This window comes from Bos mutus, chromosome 7 (genome assembly GCF_027580195.1).
Source record: "Bos mutus isolate GX-2022 chromosome 7, NWIPB_WYAK_1.1, whole genome shotgun sequence".
Taxonomy (NCBI): Eukaryota; Metazoa; Chordata; class Mammalia; order Artiodactyla; family Bovidae; genus Bos; species Bos mutus.
In genome coordinates, this window is record NC_091623.1 from 47,379,485 (window position 1) to 47,401,471 (window position 21,987).

Here is a 21,987-nt window from a genome sequence, read left to right on the forward strand (position 1 = left end):
GCTCCAGGATACAAGCTTAATCTACAGAAGTCAATCACTTTCCTATACACCAGCAACGAATACATGGAATTTGACATTAAAAACATCATACCATTTACAGTAGCATTTCCCCAAACGAAATACACAGGTGTAAGTCTAACAGGATATGTACCAGATCTGTATGTGGAAAACTAAAAAACTCTGATGAATGAATTCAAAGAAGAACTAAATAAATGAAGAGATAATCCATGTTCACAGATAGAAAGTTACTCAGTGTTGTCAAGGTGTCAGTTATTCTCAACTTGATTTCCAGATTTAGTGCAATTCCAGTTGGAATCAGTTATTCTGTACATACTGACAAACTGATTTGAAAGTTTATATAAAGAGACAAAGGACCCACAACAGCCAACACAATACTGAAAAGGAAGAACAAAGCCAGAGGACTGACACTCCCTGACTTCAGGGCTTCCTGTAAAGCCAGTATCATCTTGTCAGTAATCAGTATTATCTTGATAGTAATCAAGGCAGCGGGGGACTGGAGAGAAAATGGACAAACAGGCCAAAAGAACAGGATAAAGAGCTCGAAACAGACCCAGGCACGTACAGTCAACGGTTCTGTGACCAAGGAGCAAAAGCAATGCAATGGAGCAAAAACAGTCTTTCTAAGGGATAGTGCTGAAACCTGACAGATACACGCCAAAAAACACACAAAAACTGGACAGACCGTATAAGCTTCACATTCACAAAAATTAACTCAAAAAGCTTATCACTGATCTAAATGTAAAACCTGAATCTGTAAACAAAACACAGAAGGATATCTACATAACCTTGGGTATGCCAAGGACTTTTTAGATACAACATCAAAGGCACAAGATCCATGAAAGCAGTTGATAAACTGGACTTAATTAAAATTAAAAACTTCAGCTCTCCAAAAGACAAAGTCAAGAGTATGAGAAGACAGGCCACAGACTGGGAGAAATATTTGTGAAAGACACATCTGATAAAGACTGTTACCCAAAATATACCAAGAACTCTTAGCAGGCAAAAAAAAAAAGAAAAAACAAGTATATCAATAAAAAACAGGTCAATGACCTTAACACACACCACACCAAAGATTTACAGATGGCAAATAAACATTATGGAAAGATATTCTACATCATGTCATCAGAGAAATGCAAATCAAAACAACGACTATCACAACATATCTATAAGAATGGCCAAAATCCAAAACACGACAACATCAAATGTTGATATGGATATGGAGCAACTGAAACTCATTCATTGCTGGGGGGCAACACGAAAGGTACAGCCCACTCTGGAACAGTTTGGCAGTGTCTCACGAAACTAAATACGCCATACAATCCAACCAACACTCTTTTTGGTACATAAAGAGCTGAAAATTTATGTCCACATAAAAACCTTGAATACAGATGTTTAAGGCAACTTTATTCATAACTGCAAAAACTTGGGAGCAACCAAGATGTCCTGAAAGAGGTGAATGGATAAACGGTGGTACATCCAGACAAGGGAAAATTATTCAGTGCTAAAAAGAAATGAGCTATCAAGCTACATGGGGAAAAAAAAAAAAAGACTCGGAGCAACCTTAAATGCACGTTACCAAGTAAAGAAAGCCTATCTGAAAATGCAACATACTATGATTCCAATTAAATGACATTCTGGAAAAGACAAAACTAGAATTAGTAAACAGATCAGTGGTCGCCAGGGGTTGGGGAGGAAGAGGGGATGAACAGGCAGAACACAGGGAATTTTAGGGCAGAGAGAACGAAGACTCTGAATATATAATGACAGACACATGTCATTACACATTTGTCCAAACCCAGTGAACACACACCACCAAGAGTGAACCCTAATGTAAACCACAGACTTTGGGTGATTATGGTATGTCAATACTGGTTCACTGATTGTAACAAATATACTATTCTGGTGGGGATGTTGATAACGAGGGAAGCTGTGCGTGTGTCAGGGAAGGGGGCACACAGGAAGTGTTTGTAGCCTCTCCTCAATTCTGCTGTGAACCTAGAACTGCTCCAAAAATAACATCTTAAAATATAAGAGACCAAAGCAAGAAGTTGTTCAAAGATGGAAGGGAGCAGATGGCTGGATTTAAAAAAGACTCATGGCAACCAGGACATGGATTTAAAGCAATCTGATTTTTCCAAGAAAAGCAGACTGGGGAATTCACCCACTGGGGCAGGGAGGCAGTGCCAAATGGAGTGGGTCTCCTCTAGGCTCACAGGCCTGCCTCTTCCTGGCCTCAGCTGATGGCTCCTGCTGCGTCTCCTCAGAGCTGCTCTGAGAGGCAGCACCCACAAGCCCCCCATGGTAAGCCTGTCTGCAAGGAGAGTCCTTGCTCACTGTGGGCCCTGGGCACAAGTGCAGGGGATTTTACAACAAAGACCCCTCTGGTTGGAGTGGGCAGAGTTAACCAAAGTTAACACTTTGGTGTATTTCCTTCCAGACTTATTTTCAGTGGAGTTATATTTGAACAGAGGTGTGATTCTATTTTCCATATCCTGATTTTTTTTTTTTAAGTTTCTTAACCCAACAACATATGGCTTTCCCATTAGACTGCAGCATGGCATGGTAGTGAAGGCATCTCCGCAGACCGGCCTCCTTGGTTCCCTCACGGGTTGAAGGCCAACAAGCCAGGCTGCTGTGAAGAACATGGTTCACCCAGGTGATGTGTTAAGAGCCACACATGGCTTGAGATTTGCTGGCTGCCGCCGCCTTCAACAGCGTGACTTCCGATGGCCAAGATTACACTGGGTTTAGCCCTCTGGGGCTAGACATTCGTTGTGTTACTAATTTTTCATGACTTACGACAGTGCTATATGTAACATTATTTCTGGGGATGGCATCTCAGAAGTGGGATGACTGGTCAAAGGAACAGGTATTTCCAGCTTCTCCACAGATGAGCATAGCTATTATGTTTCCCAAAACACAGAGCTCCTCAGAAATCAGGAGAACAGCAAAGGACCAAGAGCAGCAGGAACACCAGATGACTGTTAGATGTGGGGGTGAGAGGAGCTGCCTTGCACCTGACCCCCACCCCCTTTCCACACCAAGGGGCGAGGAAACCGTCTGCTTGGTGTGAACCTGCATGTCTTACGCCGGCCCAGACCCCTGATCCTTCCTTGCTTATGCTTTCTCCAACTCGGGGAGTGCTGACCGTGGATCAGCTCTGGTGTGGAAATGAGCTCCCCCAGACCACAAGAGTCACCTTCAGCTGCTTCCCTGCCAGACACCCCCGGGCTCTCATGCCCCTCATCCCCAGCGGCCACCCTGTCACTACCCACAAGCTGCATGCCTGCCAGCAATGCCTGCCCAAAGGGCAACAGCCACAGGGCGGGCCTGGAGTCACTTGTGGTGATAATGTCTCTTGGCTTTGACCCCACAGGAAAGGCTCAGCTGGAGCTGCTGAGCCTAGGAACCCTCTGACCAGGGAGAGCCACCTGGGCTGGAGGCTTTGTACAGAATCCCATTACCTCACCCACTTTGCCTGCAATAGATTTTTAGTCAGCTCTAGTCATGATGAGTGATTGGACACTAAGTTTCCTACTGAAATAAATGAACTTACTTATGTGAAGGAAGGGAAAAAAGATGTAGTGATGGATTGCTAAGTAACACTGGTTTGAACACTGCAGAGCAGCAGCTGGTATCACTACACTGTGAGGAGACCCTGGGTCTTCTGAGCGCTAGACCTGAACGCCCCATGGCCCCCATGAAAGCTCCCAGATGCCTGGGTACCCCTCACAGGGACATTTGAACTCTCAGCAGTCCTCCTCCGCCCCACCTGATGGCTCCCCCGTGCCCCAATGTGTCCCAACCTGCTGGGTCTGACCACCCTCCACAGCTGTGGCCAGATGACGCTGAAGCACAGCTGACCCTGACTCCCTGTGCAGACCCTCCAAAGGCTCTCAATGAGCCTGAGCCCTCTGGGACTGAGCCCTGCCCGGCTCCGCGGCCCATCTGCACTGACACTCGCCTTGCACCTCCACCATCTCTGCCGCATCACTCCTGCATGGCAGTCCCTCCAGACGCCCTTCAGTGTTCCGTGTCTAGCTCATGCTGCCTCACGTGTGGTAGATGCGACTGGCCGCCTGCCCAGCCTCCACTCCTGCTTCCTTCTTCCTGTGTCCCTGATGGCGTCTAGAGCTGCTGAATCAACCAGCCCAGATGGCTGCTGCTCCGACACTTTTTGTTACGAGTGCCATCGCATCTCCTCACTGACTGAGTAGGAACCTGTGTTACTTGTGGCCCAAAGTGTCCTCGAGGGGGCATCACCCTCACAATGGCTTCAGTGCCCACCTCACAAACCTCTGCCTGGCCCCTCCCTGCAGCAGTGACCACCCTACCCCACCCAACATCCTGCCACCCAGCAGCCTGCCCCCATAAAGAGCAGGGGCTGAACCCACCCAAAGAATGGCAGTGGGTGAGCACAGACCCAGCCTGAGGGGGTGGCGTGTGGTGTCATGGCTGGGGACAGCAGCGAGGCCCGGCTGCTTGTCCTGCATGCTCTGTGGACCATGCACACAGGCTGTGGTCCGCCCGCCCCAGAGCCTGAGGTACCACGTTCCCCACTCTCCTATCATCTCCCTTGCTGTACAGATGAGAGGATGCACACAGCGAACCACAAGCCTGTTAGTTTCTCTTTGAGAGCCCAGCCTATTCTGCTACAAAAAGAGCAAGACAAGTGCTAGAGACTTTCTCGACGAGGCTCCCAGAGAACAGAAGGCTCCAAAGGCCCTCACACACCTGGCTCAGGGATGACTCAAGAACCAATGTGCACTTGGAGAATGCCGATGGGGTAGCAGGGCTGAACTCTGTGATCAGAAACTCCTGGACCTGGGTCTGGCTCTGCCAACCTCTTGCCATGGGATCCTAGAGCGTCTCAGTAGTATACCGACCCCATTTTCTCAGCAGGGAAGCTATGACTAGGGTGAGAGTTTACCACCCGCAGTGGGTGCTCCCCCTTACCTGAATGCCTGGTTCTCACGGTTGTTCTGGAGCGCAATGGTTTCCACCTCGGGACCCCCATCCGCTATGAACCTGGCCAACTTTTCTGCGAGGTTCTTGACCTCTTCGTCCTCTGGGGGTGAAACTTTAAGCAGGCTGTCAGTACTGAGCTCAACTCACCACACCCAACAGCCTAATTTCTGCTAAGAACCCCACGGGAAACAAGAGGGGTTTATTTTAGGAACAATACAAAGAAAAACAGGCAAATGGGAATCAGATTACTGTACTGGAACCAAGCAAAATTAATAATATCTTGAGCCTCCACCCCCCCATGCTCCACCCCTTCCCACCCCATAGGTCTGAGGGTTTTGGACCACACACTGGGATGGTGGGAACAGAAGGTGAGGGGTGGCCTGGTCCAGGCTGGAGACAGGAAGCCCCATCTCGGCCTTTCTGATGGGAGCCGCCCAGGTAATGTGGGGGGATGCGGCCCACGTTCGGCTTACAGATCAAGGCCCCTGCTACCCACCAGCACTTGGCTGGGGCCTCACTTCATCCCAGCTGGAGACCAGACAGCATCCCCCTTCCCCTGACAGTCATCCCACCACCCTCTAACCAGCTAATTGTCTCCGTCTCCTGGCCCCTCACTCCACCGCCCACCCCTGCCAAGTGTCAGGCACTGCATTTGTGTCTCGGTGCCCAGCATGCCGCAGGTGCCCATAAGCACTTGTGAAAATGACCATGAACCAAGGGGCAAGCGTTTCTTCCCTGCATGCACTTCCCAGGAGCTGAGCTCCTGGACATGCCCTTGATCTTCACCTCGACCCTTACATTTCCCCACTCCTCGGAGCAATGGCAACCAGTGCTAGTCCCAGCATGACCCCAGCTGCCTGGGAGGGCACAAACCTGCACTGTCAGCGCCACCCCATGCCAGGAGGGCTCCAGGAAAGGACCCCAAGTCCACATGGGGTGTGGTTTGTCTACACGCCTCCCCAGAACTTCCCACCCCCCTCGCCCACCTACCTTTCTGAGGGGCTGCCTGCAACTTCTGTGCTTCCTTTCTTATCTCAGCCACCTTCTTTCTGTAGTAGAGGAATTCCCTGCTATTCTTATCATGCAAAAACCTGGAGAGGAGTTTTACAGAACAGAGAGTAGAAAATGAGCAACAAGGATGGGTGGGCCCATGCAGCTTCTGAAGACATGGTGTGCAAAAGCAAGCTGGTGAGCAGAGACGCCTTCACGGGGCCCAAAAGTAAGTCTCCACACTGGAGCCCCTGGCAATCTCCGTTGTGAATACAAAGTGGTATCTGGCCCACGCAAGTAAGCACCCAGCCCCGGGCCTCATAAGAATGTGGGCATGTACTAACGTGTGGCAAGAACATTAAGTACCAGTGGCCTTCCCCTCCCAGAAATACTTACGAAAATGCCGGGTTATCCTTGTAGTTCTCCATAGCTACTTTTTCTAACTCGGGGCCTCCTTCTGCCACAAAGCGGGCCAATTTCTCTATCACTTTCCGAGTCTCGGCTCCCTCTGGGGGTGAAACTTTAAGGAGGCTGTCAGTACTGGGGTTCAACTCACACACCCCACAGTCAACAGGCACACTCTCTCTATGGACCACAAGGACAGAGGGGTGGGGAAAAGAGGGTGAAATGCGGGAGGCTGTTGGGAGTCCTGGCCCATACACAAAAGCACCATGATGAGGGTGAGTCGGTCTAGACAGCCTTTGTGAGACACGCAAAGGGGGGAGAAAAGTGTGTGAGCCTCCCAAAGGCCAAGCCAGTTACCAGGCTGGCAGGGAGATGTCGGAAAACAGAGCCAGCTTGCCCCCCCTTTTTTGGAATGCTCAATTCTTTTATTTACATGACTTAATTCTTTATATTTCAGTACAATATATTAGTTCCCTTTCATCCTTCAAAGATGATATTTTTTTTTTAAATATCACTATAAACTATGATTGAAAGACACGGGTAGGTTTCAATCCAATGCAATTCATGTCATCACAGAAGCTCCATCTTCCCCTCTGTGGCTGGTGGAGCTTCTTCAGACTGGCTCCTAAGGCCTGCAGGCATGGCCCCAGGAGTCTCTGCCTGCCTCCTTGCTATCTGCTGGGAAAGGGCGCTTCTGGGACATGTCAGACACTTCCTGCCCAGACTGAGTGCCAGCCATTCTCCACAAGTCCTGGCATCCGTGAGTAAGAAAGTGTGTTTCCAGACTAACATCTGGGAGCTAGGGGGGCTCACTGCGATGGACTTAATTGTTACCTCAGGGCATTTACAGTGAACCAGACTAAAAAATATATTTCTGTATTTGTATTGACCTCTACTTCGAGCCACATGGAACTTGCTTCTGTATTTATTGCTGGCCTGTTTCATACAGCTTGAATCCCTCATACGAGAGCTCCCAGGAGAAATTTCTTGATGTCAGTCAGTGCTTAGGAACGTTTGCTTCTCCTGGCAATGGGGCGAGACACTGAGTCTGTGGCCTCTCTCTTTCTCCTTGTTGCTTGTACTGCCAGGAAGCTCGGGAGGAGCTGGGAGAGAGGAGTGGTACAAGGTGTGGCCAAGAAGGGCCTACAAGAGGACCTATAAGAGGTCTCAGGGACATTCGCGCCCACCTTCCCCTCAGCCTCACCCTCCTGCCACGTGCCTGGCAACGATCCTAACCTGGTTACTTTATAAGCGCAGTTGCTTCTCTGAGGTTAAATCAATAGCAGGCCACAATAGGTCTCAAGGGCCTTGAGGCACCCACTGTCCCTCCTAAACTGGCAGTTCCCAGCAGGGTACCTCTGGGACTGCCAGGGCACCTCTCAGAGGAAACACCACATTCACTGGCTCCATTCTGACTACAGCTCCAGGGTTCGAGGCTGGCCACTGCTCTGTTCAGATGCAAGGCCTGAAGTCAGCACCTCACCCAGAGCAAGACGTCTAGAGGCTGTCACAACATGATGGCATGGTCACTTCAGTCTGTCCTCACTGTCAGGGGCGTGACTGCACCAGCCACCCTGGAGGCCCAGGGCTGGGATCCACGTAGCTCAGGTGGCACCCCATCTCATTCTGAATACGGACATGGCTGGGCGCACTGGGAGTGCCGCCACCAGCCCCCTCCCCGCCCTCCTCCACCACGGGCCTGAACTGGCTCAGCTAAGGCCAATGACCATCCTGCGCTGGACTGGAGAGAGCACTTCCCAACCCCTGTGCTCACACCTCTGGCCCAAACTAGTGGAGACAGTTAACCCACACTGAGGAGCTCCTCTTCTAGAACTGGATGAGGAGTGCACAAGTGCACACTCCCCTGAGAACGCCACCCCACCATGAGACCAGCCCCCACAAAAGTGGACAATGAGCCAAACAGCTCCCAGGAAGAAGCCCGCACTCTGCAGCCCTTCCAGGCTCCCCATGGTCTACTCCTCACCTCTTCCTTCACCTCCCTCATCCTGAAGGGCCTCACTCTGACCCTTGGCTCAGCCTGGAGGCCTGGTGGCAACGCCCTGACCACACCCCGAGCAACCCACAGCCGGCTGTGCTTTCCCCGGGACCATGGAGCCTGCCTGTGGAGCTGGAAGAGCAGCTGTGGACGGTGGGCAGCAGCCCTGGCACCTTACCTTTGATCTCCAGCCACTGCTCATAGTCCTCCTCGTCGTCCTCATCAGGAGATTGGAAGACACTCGGGCGGCTGGCCACAGGCAGCTGCTTGGCGTGCATGTAGTTCTTCACCTGGCCCAGCGGGCTACTGATGAGGGGGGGCCTCTTCCCGGTGCGGGGGAGCACACGAGGCGGGGCAGTGGGTGCGCTGGGGGGAGCATCTTGGGATACAAGGAGGGAGACCCACACTCAAGGTCTGTGGTGCAGGTTTCCTTGTCTTCCTGCCTGAACGGCCCCGAGTCCCCCTTGGCTGGGCTCTTTAGCTTCCAGCACAGCACTGGCAGACAGTGGGTGCTCAGAAGCACTCAGGGAAGATGCCACCCCCACTTACAGATGAGGACCCTCGAGACCTCGAGAGAAACAACCTATAGGGGTCACCCAGCCCAGGCCTCTGCAAGCGGCAACTCTGGCGGTAGGTAGCTCTGACACCCGTATCCACAGACTGCTGCTGCTGCTGCTAAGTCGCTTCAGTCGTGTCTGACTCTGTGCGACCCATAGATGGCAGCCCACCAGGCTCCGCTGTCCCTGGGATTCTCCAGACAAGAACACTGGAGTGGGTTGCCATTTCCTTTTCTAAAGCATGAAAGTGAAAAGTGAAAGGGAAGTCGCTCAGTCGTGTCTGACTCTTCGCAACCCCATGAACTGCAGCCCATCAGGCTCCTCCGTCCATGGGATTTTCCAGGCAAGAATACTGGAGTGGGGTGCCATTGCCTTCTCCACCATCCACAGACTAGTGATACAGCAACTCTTCAGGATAAGACCCGAATCCCCCATACAGCGTCCACCCACCCCCTCTGACTGCTGCGGGCAGGAGCTAGCAGTAGCGGGCAGGAGCTAGCCTATTTGGGACTTTTCAACCACAATTCATGGCCTGAGACCCTGCGGTGAAGGGCTCTTATAGCCCTTCCTCCCTCTCTGTGGGCAAACTTGGCCTTGGGTTAACTTTTCTAGCTGTTAGCTGGGAAACCTGACAGAAGTCCAGAGTCAGCTGTTTCACCAGTAACTTCCTTATAGTAAACACGAGACTAGCGGGGCTCCCCTGGTGGTCCAGTGGTTTAGAATCCACCTGTCAATGCAGGAGGCGCAGATCCAATCCCTCGTCTGGGAAGATGCCACACACCATGGGCAGTAGCTGGGCCAGTGTGCCCCAACTACTGAGCCTGTACTCTAGAGCCCATACGCATGCTCTGCAGCCACTGATGCCCGAGTGGCCCTATAGCCTGTGCTCTGCAACAGGAGAAACCCCTGCAATGAGAAGCATGTGACTCGCAACCAGAGAGGAGCCTCCACCTGCCGTAACTAGAGAAAGCCCGAGCGCAGCAATGAAGACCCAGCGCAGCCAAAAATAAACAAACGAGTAAGTAAATAAAAGAAATTTAAAAAAAATGAGACTAGTAAAGTGAACAACCATAGTCGTGGGTGGACTCCCACAGGTGGAGATTCTGACACCTGGCGTTTCCCACACAGCTCCTGTGGGCCAAGCGGCCCCTCACCACCTACAGAAGGAGGCCCTGTTCCTTACACTGCAGCTACCTCTCTAACTCAAGCCACAGTCCCTCAGGTGTGCTGAGTTCTGGCCCCCACCACCCCCTCCCCAAATAGAAACCTGGCTTATCTGCCTCTAGGTCTTGTGGGTAAGCACCTCAATGGCAGGGTCTGCATTCTCCCCTGGGCACTTCCTGTGAGAACAAGCAGAACGAAGGTGCTCAGTGAACAAGGGGTGAGAGGAACGAGGCTGAGGTGGGACCTGCCAACTTTCAAGGCACCGAGGACCCTTTGGGGGGAGAGTCAGCAGGGGTAACTCTAGGAGGCGGTGACACAGGGCAGGGGGGGACCGCGCTTACCTGTGCTGGTCTGTGCCTTCTGCAACTTCAGAAACTGCTGCAAGAAGCTGCCGTCGTTGGCAAACTTGTTGGAAACGTTAGAGTTGTGTACGTTTGCAATTCTAGACCGGAGGCAGAGGACAGAGAGGATAAGCCTTGAGAGGAGGCAGGGTGTACAACGCATCGGCCTGTCCTACCCCCACCACTGTTCTCTAAGGGGGCCCCAAATGGACCCCCGAAGATGCTGGGGGCCCACAGAGTGCAGGGAGCGGCCTTCAGAGAAGTCAGCTCGAACAAGCTGGTTCTACTAGTCAATGGGATGCTACCTGTGCTGAAGTTGTCTCTATCTGCGTGCTGACCCTTTGGGTTCAAAGGCTTCCCCAACAAGACGGCTCAGAAGCACCTGCCCTGCTCCCACGCAGCACCTGCCGTACCTATTGTTAACGAGTCATCTGGGCTTTCGCTGGCTCCCGTATCTGTCCTACCAGCCAAACTGTATGGTTCCCAAAGGCAGGGCCTGTGTCTATACCTGTGTGTGACCACAGTTCTGGGCTGAGGTCAGTCAGCACTTCTGTGGATTTCACATGTGTCCAAGAAAATAGCCAAAGAAATCTCTTGGTGGGAGAATTAGAGAGAAATTTTACACTCTTATTACTGTTTCATTTTTACAAAGGGCATGTTTTATTTTTTTAAAGACTTTTTTAACGTGGACCATTTTCACAGTCTTTACTGAATTTGTTAAATATTGCTTCTGTTTTACGCTTTTGGCTCTTTGGCCGCAGGGCAAGTGGGATCTTGGTTCCCTGATCAGGGATCAAACCTGCACTCCGTGCACTGGGAAGTGAAGTCACATCCACTGGATCACCAGGGAAGTCCCAAGTACGTTTTATTTTGAAAAAGAAAATGTATTTTTAACGGAACACAAAAGCAAACCCTTATCATAAAGTTATAGTGGGCTTCCCTGGTGGCTCAGTGGTAAAGAATCCGCTTGCCATTGAAAGGAGACACAGGAGATGCAGGCTCAGATCCTTGAGTCAGAAGATGCCCTGGAAAAGGAAATTACAACCCACTCCAGAGTTCTTGCCTGGAGAATCCCAGGGACAGAGAAGCCTTGAAGGCTGCAGTCCACAGGGTCACAAAGAGTGGGATGCAGCTGAGCAAAAAGTGATGGAGGCTCACTACGAGCAAATGGGAATCTGGAAAAAAAACAGAAATATAGAAAGCAAGGAGAAAACCCCCCAAAAGTCTCCTCGCCTCACAAGGGTCACTCAAACAGTTTGGTATACTTCTTTGATTTATCCTTAATTAGAAATAGAAGGAAATAAAGCTGTTATCACGGTTATGTATTCTACTTCTTTCATCTTTTACTACAACATACTGTCTTGCTCCAGCCTCAGAAACTCCTCACATGCGCTTTCAGAGCCATGCTCATCATACAGACACACTCAATAACTGATAAAAGCTCAAGGAGCCCACAGGTCTGAATTTTTTCCTTTAAAATAAAGTTCTAGCCTCCTAGAAATCTGTTCTAATGAAAGAAAAGAGGAAAAAAAATAAGTCAACAAGGGGCGCTGGTTAAATAAATTACAGGACATCCATAGAGCAGATGGAATGGTCCTGGAAAGCTCAAGTTTTATAAATAAAACCACCAAGCACAACGATAAGTGAAAAACAGAAAGGCGAGACGTACAACAGTATCTGCAGCATGGTCCTACTTATGTCAACATGTATTTGACTGGAAAAGTTTACAAAAATCCATCAAAAAGCAACCAGCACTTGCCTGTGAGCTGCAGAGTTACAATGATTTTATTTTTCCCTCTACTTCCCAGTTTTTCTACCACATATATGCATTATCTTTAAAGTTAAAAGAGAGCGAAGGCAACAAAAGTTGTTTTATGTGAAAGAAAGACCCACTGATAACCAGCCTTGGCGTTAAACAAGCGGAGCTTTCTAGTGACCCTGGCCCTGTCCTCACGCTGCGTACACCTCCCACAGGAGGGACAGAAAGAGGCAGGGACAATGAATGACAAGAGAACACTTTGGAGGGAATCCCCTGGCAGTCAAGTGGTCAGGACCCTGCACTTTCACTGCTGAGGGCCCAGGTTCAATCCCTGACTGGGTAACTAAGATTGCGCGAGCTGCACAATGGCTTTAAAAAAAACCAAACCAACCCACTGTGGGGAACAGCATGCCAACAACTGAATCCCACGTGAAAACTACCCGTAACAAACAACAGGGGGTATTACACAGGTGTTGAATGATGGCTCTTGATGACATGTAAACAATACACAGTCCATTCATACAACGGAATATTATTCACTCCAAAAAAAAGAGAGTGAAGTCCTGACACAGCTACACAGTGATGAACCTTGAAAACATTATGTCCAGTGAAAGAAGCCAGACACAAAAGGCCAGATATCGCATGAAACATCTAAAACAGGTCAATCCACCCAGACAGAAAGCAGATTAGTCATTGTTAGGGGAGTCTCTCCTTTGGGGAGGAGCCACGGACTCTTAGAAAACGTGGGCGCTGGAACAAAGCTTCAGTGCGGGACTAACATGCTCATGGGCTTCCCTGGTGGCTCAGTGGTAAAGAATCCACTTGCAGGAGACACAGGTTCAATCCCTGGGTTGGGAAGATCCCCTGGAGAAGGAAATGGCAGCCCACTCCAGTATTCTTGCCTGGGAAATTCCATGGACAGAGGAGCCTGGTGGGCACAGTCCATGGGGTCACAAAAGGGTTGAACATGATTTAGTGACTGAACAATATGCTCCACATTTCAGACCACAGAGGAAGGGACTTGTCTTTCCATCAGTCTCCAGCATGGAGATCTTGTCACCCTGATCACATCACTGCTGCTCAAAACTCTTGGGTGCCTACAGAGTCTCTCAGAACAGTCAGGAGGAAACCCTGCTCAAACTACCTCTCATCTGACTCCGAAACAGCCCCTTTGGTGCAGCAGCTCGGGGTGCCTGACACACACGGGCTCACCTCCCTTCCTGGCCTTTGCAGCCCTTTCCTGCGTCCTCAAAGGGCCGGCTCTGCCTGGGCCTTCAGCATGCAGTCTCTTCTGCATCTGGGAGCACAATGCCTTGCATTACCTACCATCAGCTCAGGCGTGTAAGTGGGACTCCTCCTTGCTAGTAGGCTGTGAGCCCCGTAAGGGCAGAGATGGAATCTGGGTTTCTGCTTTGGGTTATACTCGTGGTCCCTGGCCCACAAATGTCAGCAGTAAATAACCACGGACTGAAAGAGGTGGCAGCCGTCCTCCGGGATCCCACACACCCTGTGTTTCTCTCCTGCCACACTGAGCCTCCTAAAAGAGTGAACCTGTGGCCCTCCTTGCATCATCAGGTTGGAGTCAGATGCAGTAACATCCCAACTGCTCTCACAAGCAAAACCCTCTGCTGGTGACCTTCTAAGACCCTAACCCAGCTTCAGGGCAGACTTACTCGCCAGGATGCGGGGGCTGAGGGCTGGCCGCCTGGTTCTGCTTGGCCTTCTGCTCCATTCTGGCTTCAATTTCCCGTTTCTTCTGAGCAATGAGCTCCTCTTGGTGAAGGATGTTCATGTTCATTTTTCCAGACTTGGGAGGAGCAACCCCAAACCACCGGTTAGCCTTTCCTGGGGCGGGAAAAGAAGAACATCAGAAATCACCTTTGCTCTGAAGAAATACAGATGACCAACAGGTACATGAAAAGATGCCCAACACTGCTAACTATGAGAGAAATGCAAATCAAAACTACAGCGAGGTACTGCCTCACACCACTCAGAATGGGCACCATTAGAAAGTCTACAGAATCCCTCCTTTCCTCCTTTCTTGTGGCCACATTGCAGCACACATCCCTCCATTCTTGGAGACAAAGCCAGCCCCATTTTTGGGGAGGAGTATTTAAAAAAAAAAAAGTCTACAGAAAACAAATATTAGAGAGGGTGTGGGGAAGGGGAACCTTACCACACTGTTGGTGAGAATGAAAGCTAGTGCAGCCACTATGGAAAACAGTATGGAGGTTTCTCAGAAAACTAAAAATATGCTCTGGCAATAACACTCCTGGGCATGTATCGAGACAAAACTATAATTCAAAGAGATACATGAACTCCTATGTTCATAACAGCACTATTCACAATAGCCAAGCCACAGAAACAACCTAAATGCCCACTGACAAATGAACAGATAAAGTTGTCATACATGTGTACAATGGAACATTACTCAGCCATAAAAAACAGTAAGATAACGCCATTTGCAGCAACATGGATACAACCAGAGATTATCATACTCAGTGAAGTCAGAAAGACAAATACCATATGATATCACTTCTACTTGACATCTTAAATATGACAGAAGTGCACCTATCTATGAAACAGGAACAGAATCAGGGACATAGAGAAGAGACTGGTGTTTGGATTCGGAGTTTGGGGTTAGCAGATGCAAACTCATACGTACAGAATACATAAAGAACAAGGCCCTACTGTACAGCACAGGCAAGAATATTCATATCCTGTGATATAACGCAAAAGAACATGGAAGAGAATGTGTATACGTATACGTGTAACTGAATCACTATGCTGTACGGCAATAATAACCACAACATTGCCATTCAACTATACTTCAATAAAAAATAAATTAAAAAAAAAAAAGAAAGAAAGAAATCACCTTAGCTCCACAAACACGCCCAGCAGCTGCTACATGGTGCGGCCCAGGTGCTGCTGCCTGCAGCAACGGGCATTCAGACTGACATTCATTCACAGTCACACATCTGTTCGTTGATTTAGCAAGCATTTACTGAGTTATGCACTGGCTGCTGTACTTGGTGCTAAACAAGACAGATGGAGCTCTGCTCATGTGTGATTCACCTCTGGCTGAGGATACAACAGACTTATAACAAGAAAGTAGCTGCAAAATCCTAAGAGCTCTCTGATGGAAACAAACAAAAAATGGTGAGAAGGAATAACAGAGGAACACCTACAGAGCTAAGGCAGCCAGAAAACAGCCCTTAGAAGAGGGGACATTTAAGCTAAAACCAGAAGGATAAAGAGCTGGCTTCCTGAAAAGCCACATGGGGACTGATCTGGGCAGAGCAAGAAGCAGAGGTAAAAGCCCAAGGGACTAGCAAGGGTCCAATGTGGTCAGAATGGACAGTTCCAGGGGTGGGCCTCGCAGGGACTGGTGGGAGAAGATAAGAAGTCTGAGTTTTACTTAAAGGGCTTTAAGAAGCCACAGGGGAGTATTAAGCTGATAAGAGTATTAAGCTGATAAGATCCAATTGGTACTTTCATTTGTAAGATCATTCCAGCTACTGATTGGACAGAGTAAGCAGACAACCAGGAGGCTTACTGGCTGTAAGCAAAAGATGATGGTGTCTTCAGACAAGGGTGGCAGTTGTGGAGATAGAAAAGCCACCTCGAAGGTTCCCCGTGGGGCTCAAAATAAAACCCAAACTCTGAAAGCTGATTTTGAAGACCCTGCCAGAGATAACTCCCTTCCCACTTCCAGGTCATCCCTGATATTCCTCAAAATAACAAACCCTCAAGGCCTTTACACTTGCTGTTCCTCTCTCCCTGGAAGGCTCTGCCGTCCAATAGTTGGCACCTTCTCATCTCAAATGTCTTCTGCTCAAAAAGGCCTTCCTTGACCACTCAATCTCAGCAGCCTGCATTTCCACTCTCTCAAGTGACTATAACGCTCTGTAAATATTTCCTCCTTGTGCATTGTACGATGCCTCGGTAAAAGTAACCTTCAGTACGACACGTCCCCATTTTGGATACCACTGCATCCTCAGCAACTAACACTGTGCCTAGCACATAAAGTATGTTTGTTGAATGTATCCCAGTCTGGGGGCGCTAGAACTGGGAGAGAGGGAGGGGCAAGGTTTATGGTAAAAGGGGGGCTCTAAAGACTCAGGAAAATGTGTACAGGGAGTCAGAGTGCAGTTCGGAAAAGCAGCTTTTCCAGAAAGTGGGATAGAGGCGAGGAAGGAGCTTAGTAGAAAAGAGGGGCGCAGAAGACCCGAAGGTTGCCGCTGGCTCGGGGAGCGGAGCTTGGAGCAGCCCTTAAGGCGGTCAGCTCGGAAAGCAGGCGCAGGGCAGATAACCGCGGCGGCCTCTGAGGAAAGCCTGGCGTCCTCACCAAACCAGCGGTGGGGGCGGGGAGGATAACCGGGTCTCGCGGGGGGTCCCAGGAGACTGGGGTGGTGCAAAAGCCGCCTCTTCCAGACGCCCGGAGGCTGAGGCTAAGGGCCAACGGGTTGAGGTAGGCCCGACGGGATGGCGAAGCAAAGACGCGTAGCCTGAGGACCCAGGCGGACGCTCGAGGGTAGGCGGGGGCTGTTACCTGCAACATCCCGGTTGTCCATCTTGAGACTCATCCAATCCCACAATGCTCCGGCGCCACCGGAGTTGGTGGGGGGGGGGCCTGTTATAGTGCGCGTGGCCTGATGGGAGATGTAGTCCGCCTCGGCAAGCCAACACCTACCATTGCTTGGACATCTGGGGTCTTCCCCCCAGGAACGCAAACCTCAGCCAATCGGCAATCTCTCGTCTCAGTTACGCGGACCAGAGAATGTCGCCTTTTCTCAGACCTTCCTGGAGCCGCCGCCACTTCAAACACAAACTACATACTCCAGGATGCTTTGTGCAGCAGCTCTCGCGAGAAAGGCGAGGAGCTCCGGCCCCGCCCCACGCGCCTGTTTCCGCCTCCCTGTGGCGGCGGCTTGTTGTTGTGGAGGCTAAAATGGCGGCTCAGGCTGCGGCGGCGGCTCAGGCTGCGGCGGCCCAAGCAGCGCAGGCCGAGGCGGCTGAGTCGTGGTACCTGGCGCTCTTGGGCTTTGCCGAGCACTTCCGCACTTCCAGCCCGCCCAAGATCCGCCTGTGCGTGCACTGCTTACAGGCCGTGTTCCCCTTCAAGCCGCCTCAGCGCATTGAGGCCCGAACACATCTGCAGCTCGGCTCGGTGCTCTACCACCACACCAAGAACAGCGAGCAGGCGCGCAGCCACCTGGAGAAGGCGGTGAGCGTGGGCTGGGCCGCGAGGGAGGAGGCGCGGGTTCCTTTCCGGGCTTGAGATGACGGGCCGCGACCCTGGCGGACTAGGGCTGCCGCCGGGCCGCTCCTCTGGAACCTGGGGCGTGACTTCCGCACGAGCAGCGAGACCCCCAATGCTGTTAGCCTCTCAGAGGATCCGAGGGCCTCGCCACGTACCTTACTTGGTATCTCTGGTGACAGCCAGAGGCCTAGGACTCGGGATAGGGGAGGGTCCAAGTAATCCCTTTGGTCCAGGCATCCTTTGAGAATCTGAAATTTGGCTTCCGAGGAAGTCTAGGAAGGTCTCTCCCAGGGCATGGAAGTCTGAGAAGGACTTCCAGACGAAAGATACTGTGACCCCATCAGTGATGAGGGGAGTCATAGGCGGGAGGCAGACTCTAGAGACGGTTTGACGTCTTGAAAAAAGCAGAGCTGAGGATTGCGGGGTCTGGATTCCAGGGCACAGGACTCCTGCTTTCTCCACAACCACCTGTGACTTCTCTTCCTCCCACTATCCAATGGTCCGTCCCCTTCAGAGGGCAGGCCCCATCTTCCCACGATGCCTTGTGGGGTCTTGGCACCCCCGAAGAATGTGGGAAAGTGGCCGTCCCTCTGCCCTCTGGGGCTGTGGAGTTGTTCCTTTCAGAGCAACACTGTGCTCCTGACAGACGGTGTTTCCATTTGCCATTTACTCAGCCTTATTCAGCTTAGAGGAGAGACTTCTTGAGTAGAATCAACGATCATGTAAAAAATGTCTTGATCCGAGGTAAATCTGAATTCACCTGTGGCTAGTAACAAGTTGCCTTGCGGAGGATAATCAGATCTGTGTTTTGCAGACTGTAGAGTTGGAAGGGGCTTTTGTCCTTGCTTGATCCACTTCCTTGTTTAAGGAGTGAGGCAGTATGGGCCCTGAGAGGTGAAGTGATTTGCCCAAAGCCACACAGCAAGTTATTAATAAAACTGGTCTCACAGGTAGGCTCAAGACCACCAGGGTGGATGCCACGACATTGAGTCATCATTTTTGTGAAGTTTGTTTCTTCCGTTCATTCAGCAGATACTTAATCAGCTCACACTGGGTACCAAGCCCTGTTCTAGGTGCCAGGGATCAGCAGTGACTAATAAAACAGTCCCTGCCCACATAAGCTTGTGTTTTTGTGAGGGAGACAAACAATGAATATGTCGTAAAAGATTAGGCAGTGATCGAAGAACCATTAAACATGTGGACCAGGGTGAAGGTTGGAGTTGACAGGGAGCTATTTTTGGCAGAGGTAATCAGGGAGTCTCTATTTGTGGGAGTGACGTTTGAACAGAGGCCTGAATGAGGTGGAGGAGGCAAGCCTTGAGAACTGCTCCAGGTTTCATGTCAATCCCTAGAAGTACCCCAGTTGTTGGTGACTAGTTGATACCAGGGTTTCTCCGAGACAGCGATGAGGCTGAGAGCAAATGAAGTGTCAGGCTTCGTTGGGTGTATGAGGGGTGGAGGCTGTGACTGCCCAGGCCTGGCAGCCCAGGCCCTTCAATAGGTATGCTAGTTATAAAGCTGTCCCTTCTCTCAGTTAACAACAAATCCTGCCACTTCCTTTCTCTGGTCTCCAGGCCATTCAGCCTGGGTTTTTTTCCTTTCTTTTTTTAATTGACATATTATGGGGTTTTTAAAATTTGTTTAGCCGTGCTGTGCGGCTTGTAGGATCTTAGTTTCCCAACAGGGGATTGAACCCAGACCACAGCTCAGTGAAAGCACCGAGGAATTCCCAGTTGAAATGTAGTTGACATAACAATACAGTGAGTCCCCTACATACAAACGAGTTCCATTCTAAGAGCACATTCGCAAGTCCAATTTATTCTTAGTCCAACAAAGTTAGCCTGGGCACCCAATTAACACAATCGACTGTATAGTACTGTACTAACAGGTTTATAATACTTTAAAACAAATACTGTACAAATACTATAAAACAATACATAAACAGACACACAGAAGAAAATAGTTTTAATCTTATGGTACAGTACCTTGGAAAGTAGAGTAGCCCAGTACAACAGATGGCATTCAGGGACTGGTAGCAGTACCACCTGCATCACCCCTGCTCTTATACTTGCTTCTGAACATCCTGGGCTTGAAATAAAGATACTGTACTCTATACACTACTGTACAGTAAAGTGCACAGAAGTGCAACCACTTGTAGAGGGTGTACGCACATGATAGAGTACGCCAGACAGGTGAACTAGCTTCTGAGAGTGGACACATGAACACACAATCACATCTTTGGAAGGTCGCAACTTGAAGGTTTTGTTTGTAGGCGGCTTACTGTGTTGTGTTAGTTTCAGGTATATTATGTAGAGCTTTGACATTTGCATGCATTGTGGAATGATCACCCTAATAAGTTTAGGAACCATCTGACCTCATACAGTTATTACAGTGTTATATGGACCATATTCTTTATGCTGTGTATTACATCTCCATTGGGTTGCTTGTTTCATAACTGGAGGTTTGTACTTCTTAACCACTACCACCTATTGTGCCCATCTGGCAACCGTTGTTTATTCTCTGTATATACTAGTATGTTTTCATTTTGTTTTTTAGATTCCACGTACAAATGAGATCATGCAGTATTTAGTTTTCTTTGTCTGGCTTATTTGACTTAGCATAATACTTTCTAAATCCATTTATGTTGTCACAAGTGGCAAGATTTCATATTTTCTTTTAAAGGTTTTTTTTATTTGATGTGGACCTTTAAAAAAATTCTTTATTTATTGTCTGTGCTGGGTCTTTGTTGCTGCGAGCAGGCTTTCTCTAGTTGTAGCAAGCAGGGGCTACTCCTTAGCTGTGGTGCATGGGCTTCTATTTGCTGTGACTTCTCTTGTTGCAGAACATGGGCTCTAAGACACGCAAGCTTCATTTGTGGCACATGGGCTCAGCAGTTGTGGCGCATGGGCTTAGTTGCCCATGGCATGTGGAATCTTCACAGACCAGGGATTGAACCCATGTCCCTTGCACTGGCAGACGGATTCTTAGCCACTGGACCACCAGGGAAATCCAAGATTTCATTATATTAATGGCTGATTAATATTACCTTGTATGGTAGCCATTCCCTTCTCCAGGGGATCTTCCTAACCCAGGCATTGAACCTAAGTCTCTTGCATTGCAGGCAGATTTTTACTGTCTGAGCCACCAGGGAAGCCCCCAATATTACCTTGTATGTGTATACCTCATGTTTTTATCTGTCAGTGGACACTTAGGTTGCTTCCGTATCTTACCTATTACATTACTAAATAATGTTGCAGTGAACAATGGTGTGCATGTTTATTTTTGAATGTTTTTGTTTTTATCAGGTAAATACCCAAAAAGTAAAATTGCTGAATCCTGTGGTAATTCTATTTTTTATTTTTTTTAGGAACTTCCATACTGTTTTCCATAGTGGCTGCACGAATTAACAGTCCTACCAACAGTGCCCAAGGGTCCCCTTTTCTCCACATTCTGACCAGCACTTGTTATTTGTTGTCTTTTTGATGTTAGCCATTCTGACAGGTGTGAGGTGGTATCTCACTATGATTTTTGATTTGCATTTCCCTGATAATTACTGTCTTTTCATGTGTCTATTCATCTTTTCATGGCCACCTGTATGTATTCTTTGGGAAAATGTCTTTTTAGGTCCTTCATCCATTTTTTAATTGGATTGTTTGTTTTTTTGATGTTCAATTGTAAGAGGTTTTTTGTATATTTTGGATATTAACCTCTTACTGGATATATCATTTGCAAATACAGTTGACCTTCTATATCAGCGGGTTTCACATCCTCAGATTCAACCAACCAAGGATATAAGGGCTGATTATATTCATTGTGTGAATTAGGTTGATGCAAATGTAATTATGGTTTTGGATTGTGAATTTTAAATCATTATATCTAGGCTCAAACACATTTTTATTAATCAAAATAGAAACCACTGCAATCAACACATTTTTGCCAACAAAAAATCAGTTTGTTTATTCCTATAGTATAAAAATCCATGCTTCGAGATTTGACAAACTCTTGAAAAACATTTTCTGCCTCCTCCTGGTTATGGAAGCATTTTCCCTCTAAAAAGTTGTTGAGATGCTTGAAGAAGTAGTCAGTTGAAAATGGTGAATATGGTGGATGCAGCAAAACTTCATAGCCCAGTTTGCTGAGTGTTTGAAGCATTGGTTGTGCAGCATGCAGTTGGGTGGTTGTCGTGGAGGAGAATTTCTGTTGACCTATCTTTTTTTGATAGAAGATAGAAACCCTTTGTGTTGACCAATGCCAGCTGCAGTTTTCAGTGCATCTCATCAATTGGCTGAGCATACTTCTCAGAGATGTAATGGTTTCGGTGAGATCTGTGAAGCTGTAGAGGATCAGACAGGCAGCAGACCACCAAAACAGTGACCCATGACCTTTTTTTGGTGCAAGTTTGGCTTTGGGAAGTACTTCTTAGTCTAGCCACTGAGCTTGTCACTGCTGGTTGTTGTATACAATCCACTTTTCGTCACATGTCACAGTCCAATTGAGAAATGGTTTGTTGTTGCATAGAATAA

At 49.1% G+C, this 21,987-nt stretch overlaps 2 protein-coding genes across 5 annotated transcripts in view; one reads left to right on the forward strand and one right to left on the reverse strand.

Moving 5' to 3' along the window:
* The window catches only part of SUGP1 (SURP and G-patch domain containing 1), a 32,122-nt gene extending 15,226 nt beyond the window's left edge, over positions 1-16,896 (reverse strand). The window contains exons 1-7 of the mRNA XM_005898286.3: positions 16,754-16,896; positions 13,875-14,046; positions 10,443-10,543; positions 8,559-8,759; positions 6,376-6,499; positions 5,980-6,080; positions 4,978-5,101 (exon numbers count right to left, since the gene is read on the reverse strand). Of these exons, the coding sequence (XP_005898348.1) occupies positions 4,978-5,101; positions 5,980-6,080; positions 6,376-6,499; positions 8,559-8,759; positions 10,443-10,543; positions 13,875-14,046; positions 16,754-16,787 (857 nt within the window). The 5' untranslated portion in view covers positions 16,788-16,896. The remainder of the gene's footprint in view (positions 1-4,977; positions 5,102-5,979; positions 6,081-6,375; positions 6,500-8,558; positions 8,760-10,442; positions 10,544-13,874; positions 14,047-16,753) is intronic.
* Positions 16,897-17,105: 209 nt separating this feature from the next.
* The window catches only part of MAU2 (MAU2 sister chromatid cohesion factor), a 39,082-nt gene continuing 34,200 nt past the window's right edge, over positions 17,106-21,987 (forward strand). For 2 of the 4 annotated variants that reach the window (XM_070373411.1, XM_070373413.1), the window contains exon 1: positions 17,109-17,428. In XM_070373411.1, coding sequence (XP_070229512.1) covers positions 17,153-17,428 — 276 coding nt within the window. In that variant the 5' untranslated portion in view covers positions 17,109-17,152. Of the gene's footprint in view, positions 17,429-21,987 lie in introns of all 4 variants that reach the window. The other 2 variants (XR_011464739.1, XR_011464740.1) reach the window with 2 other exon arrangements.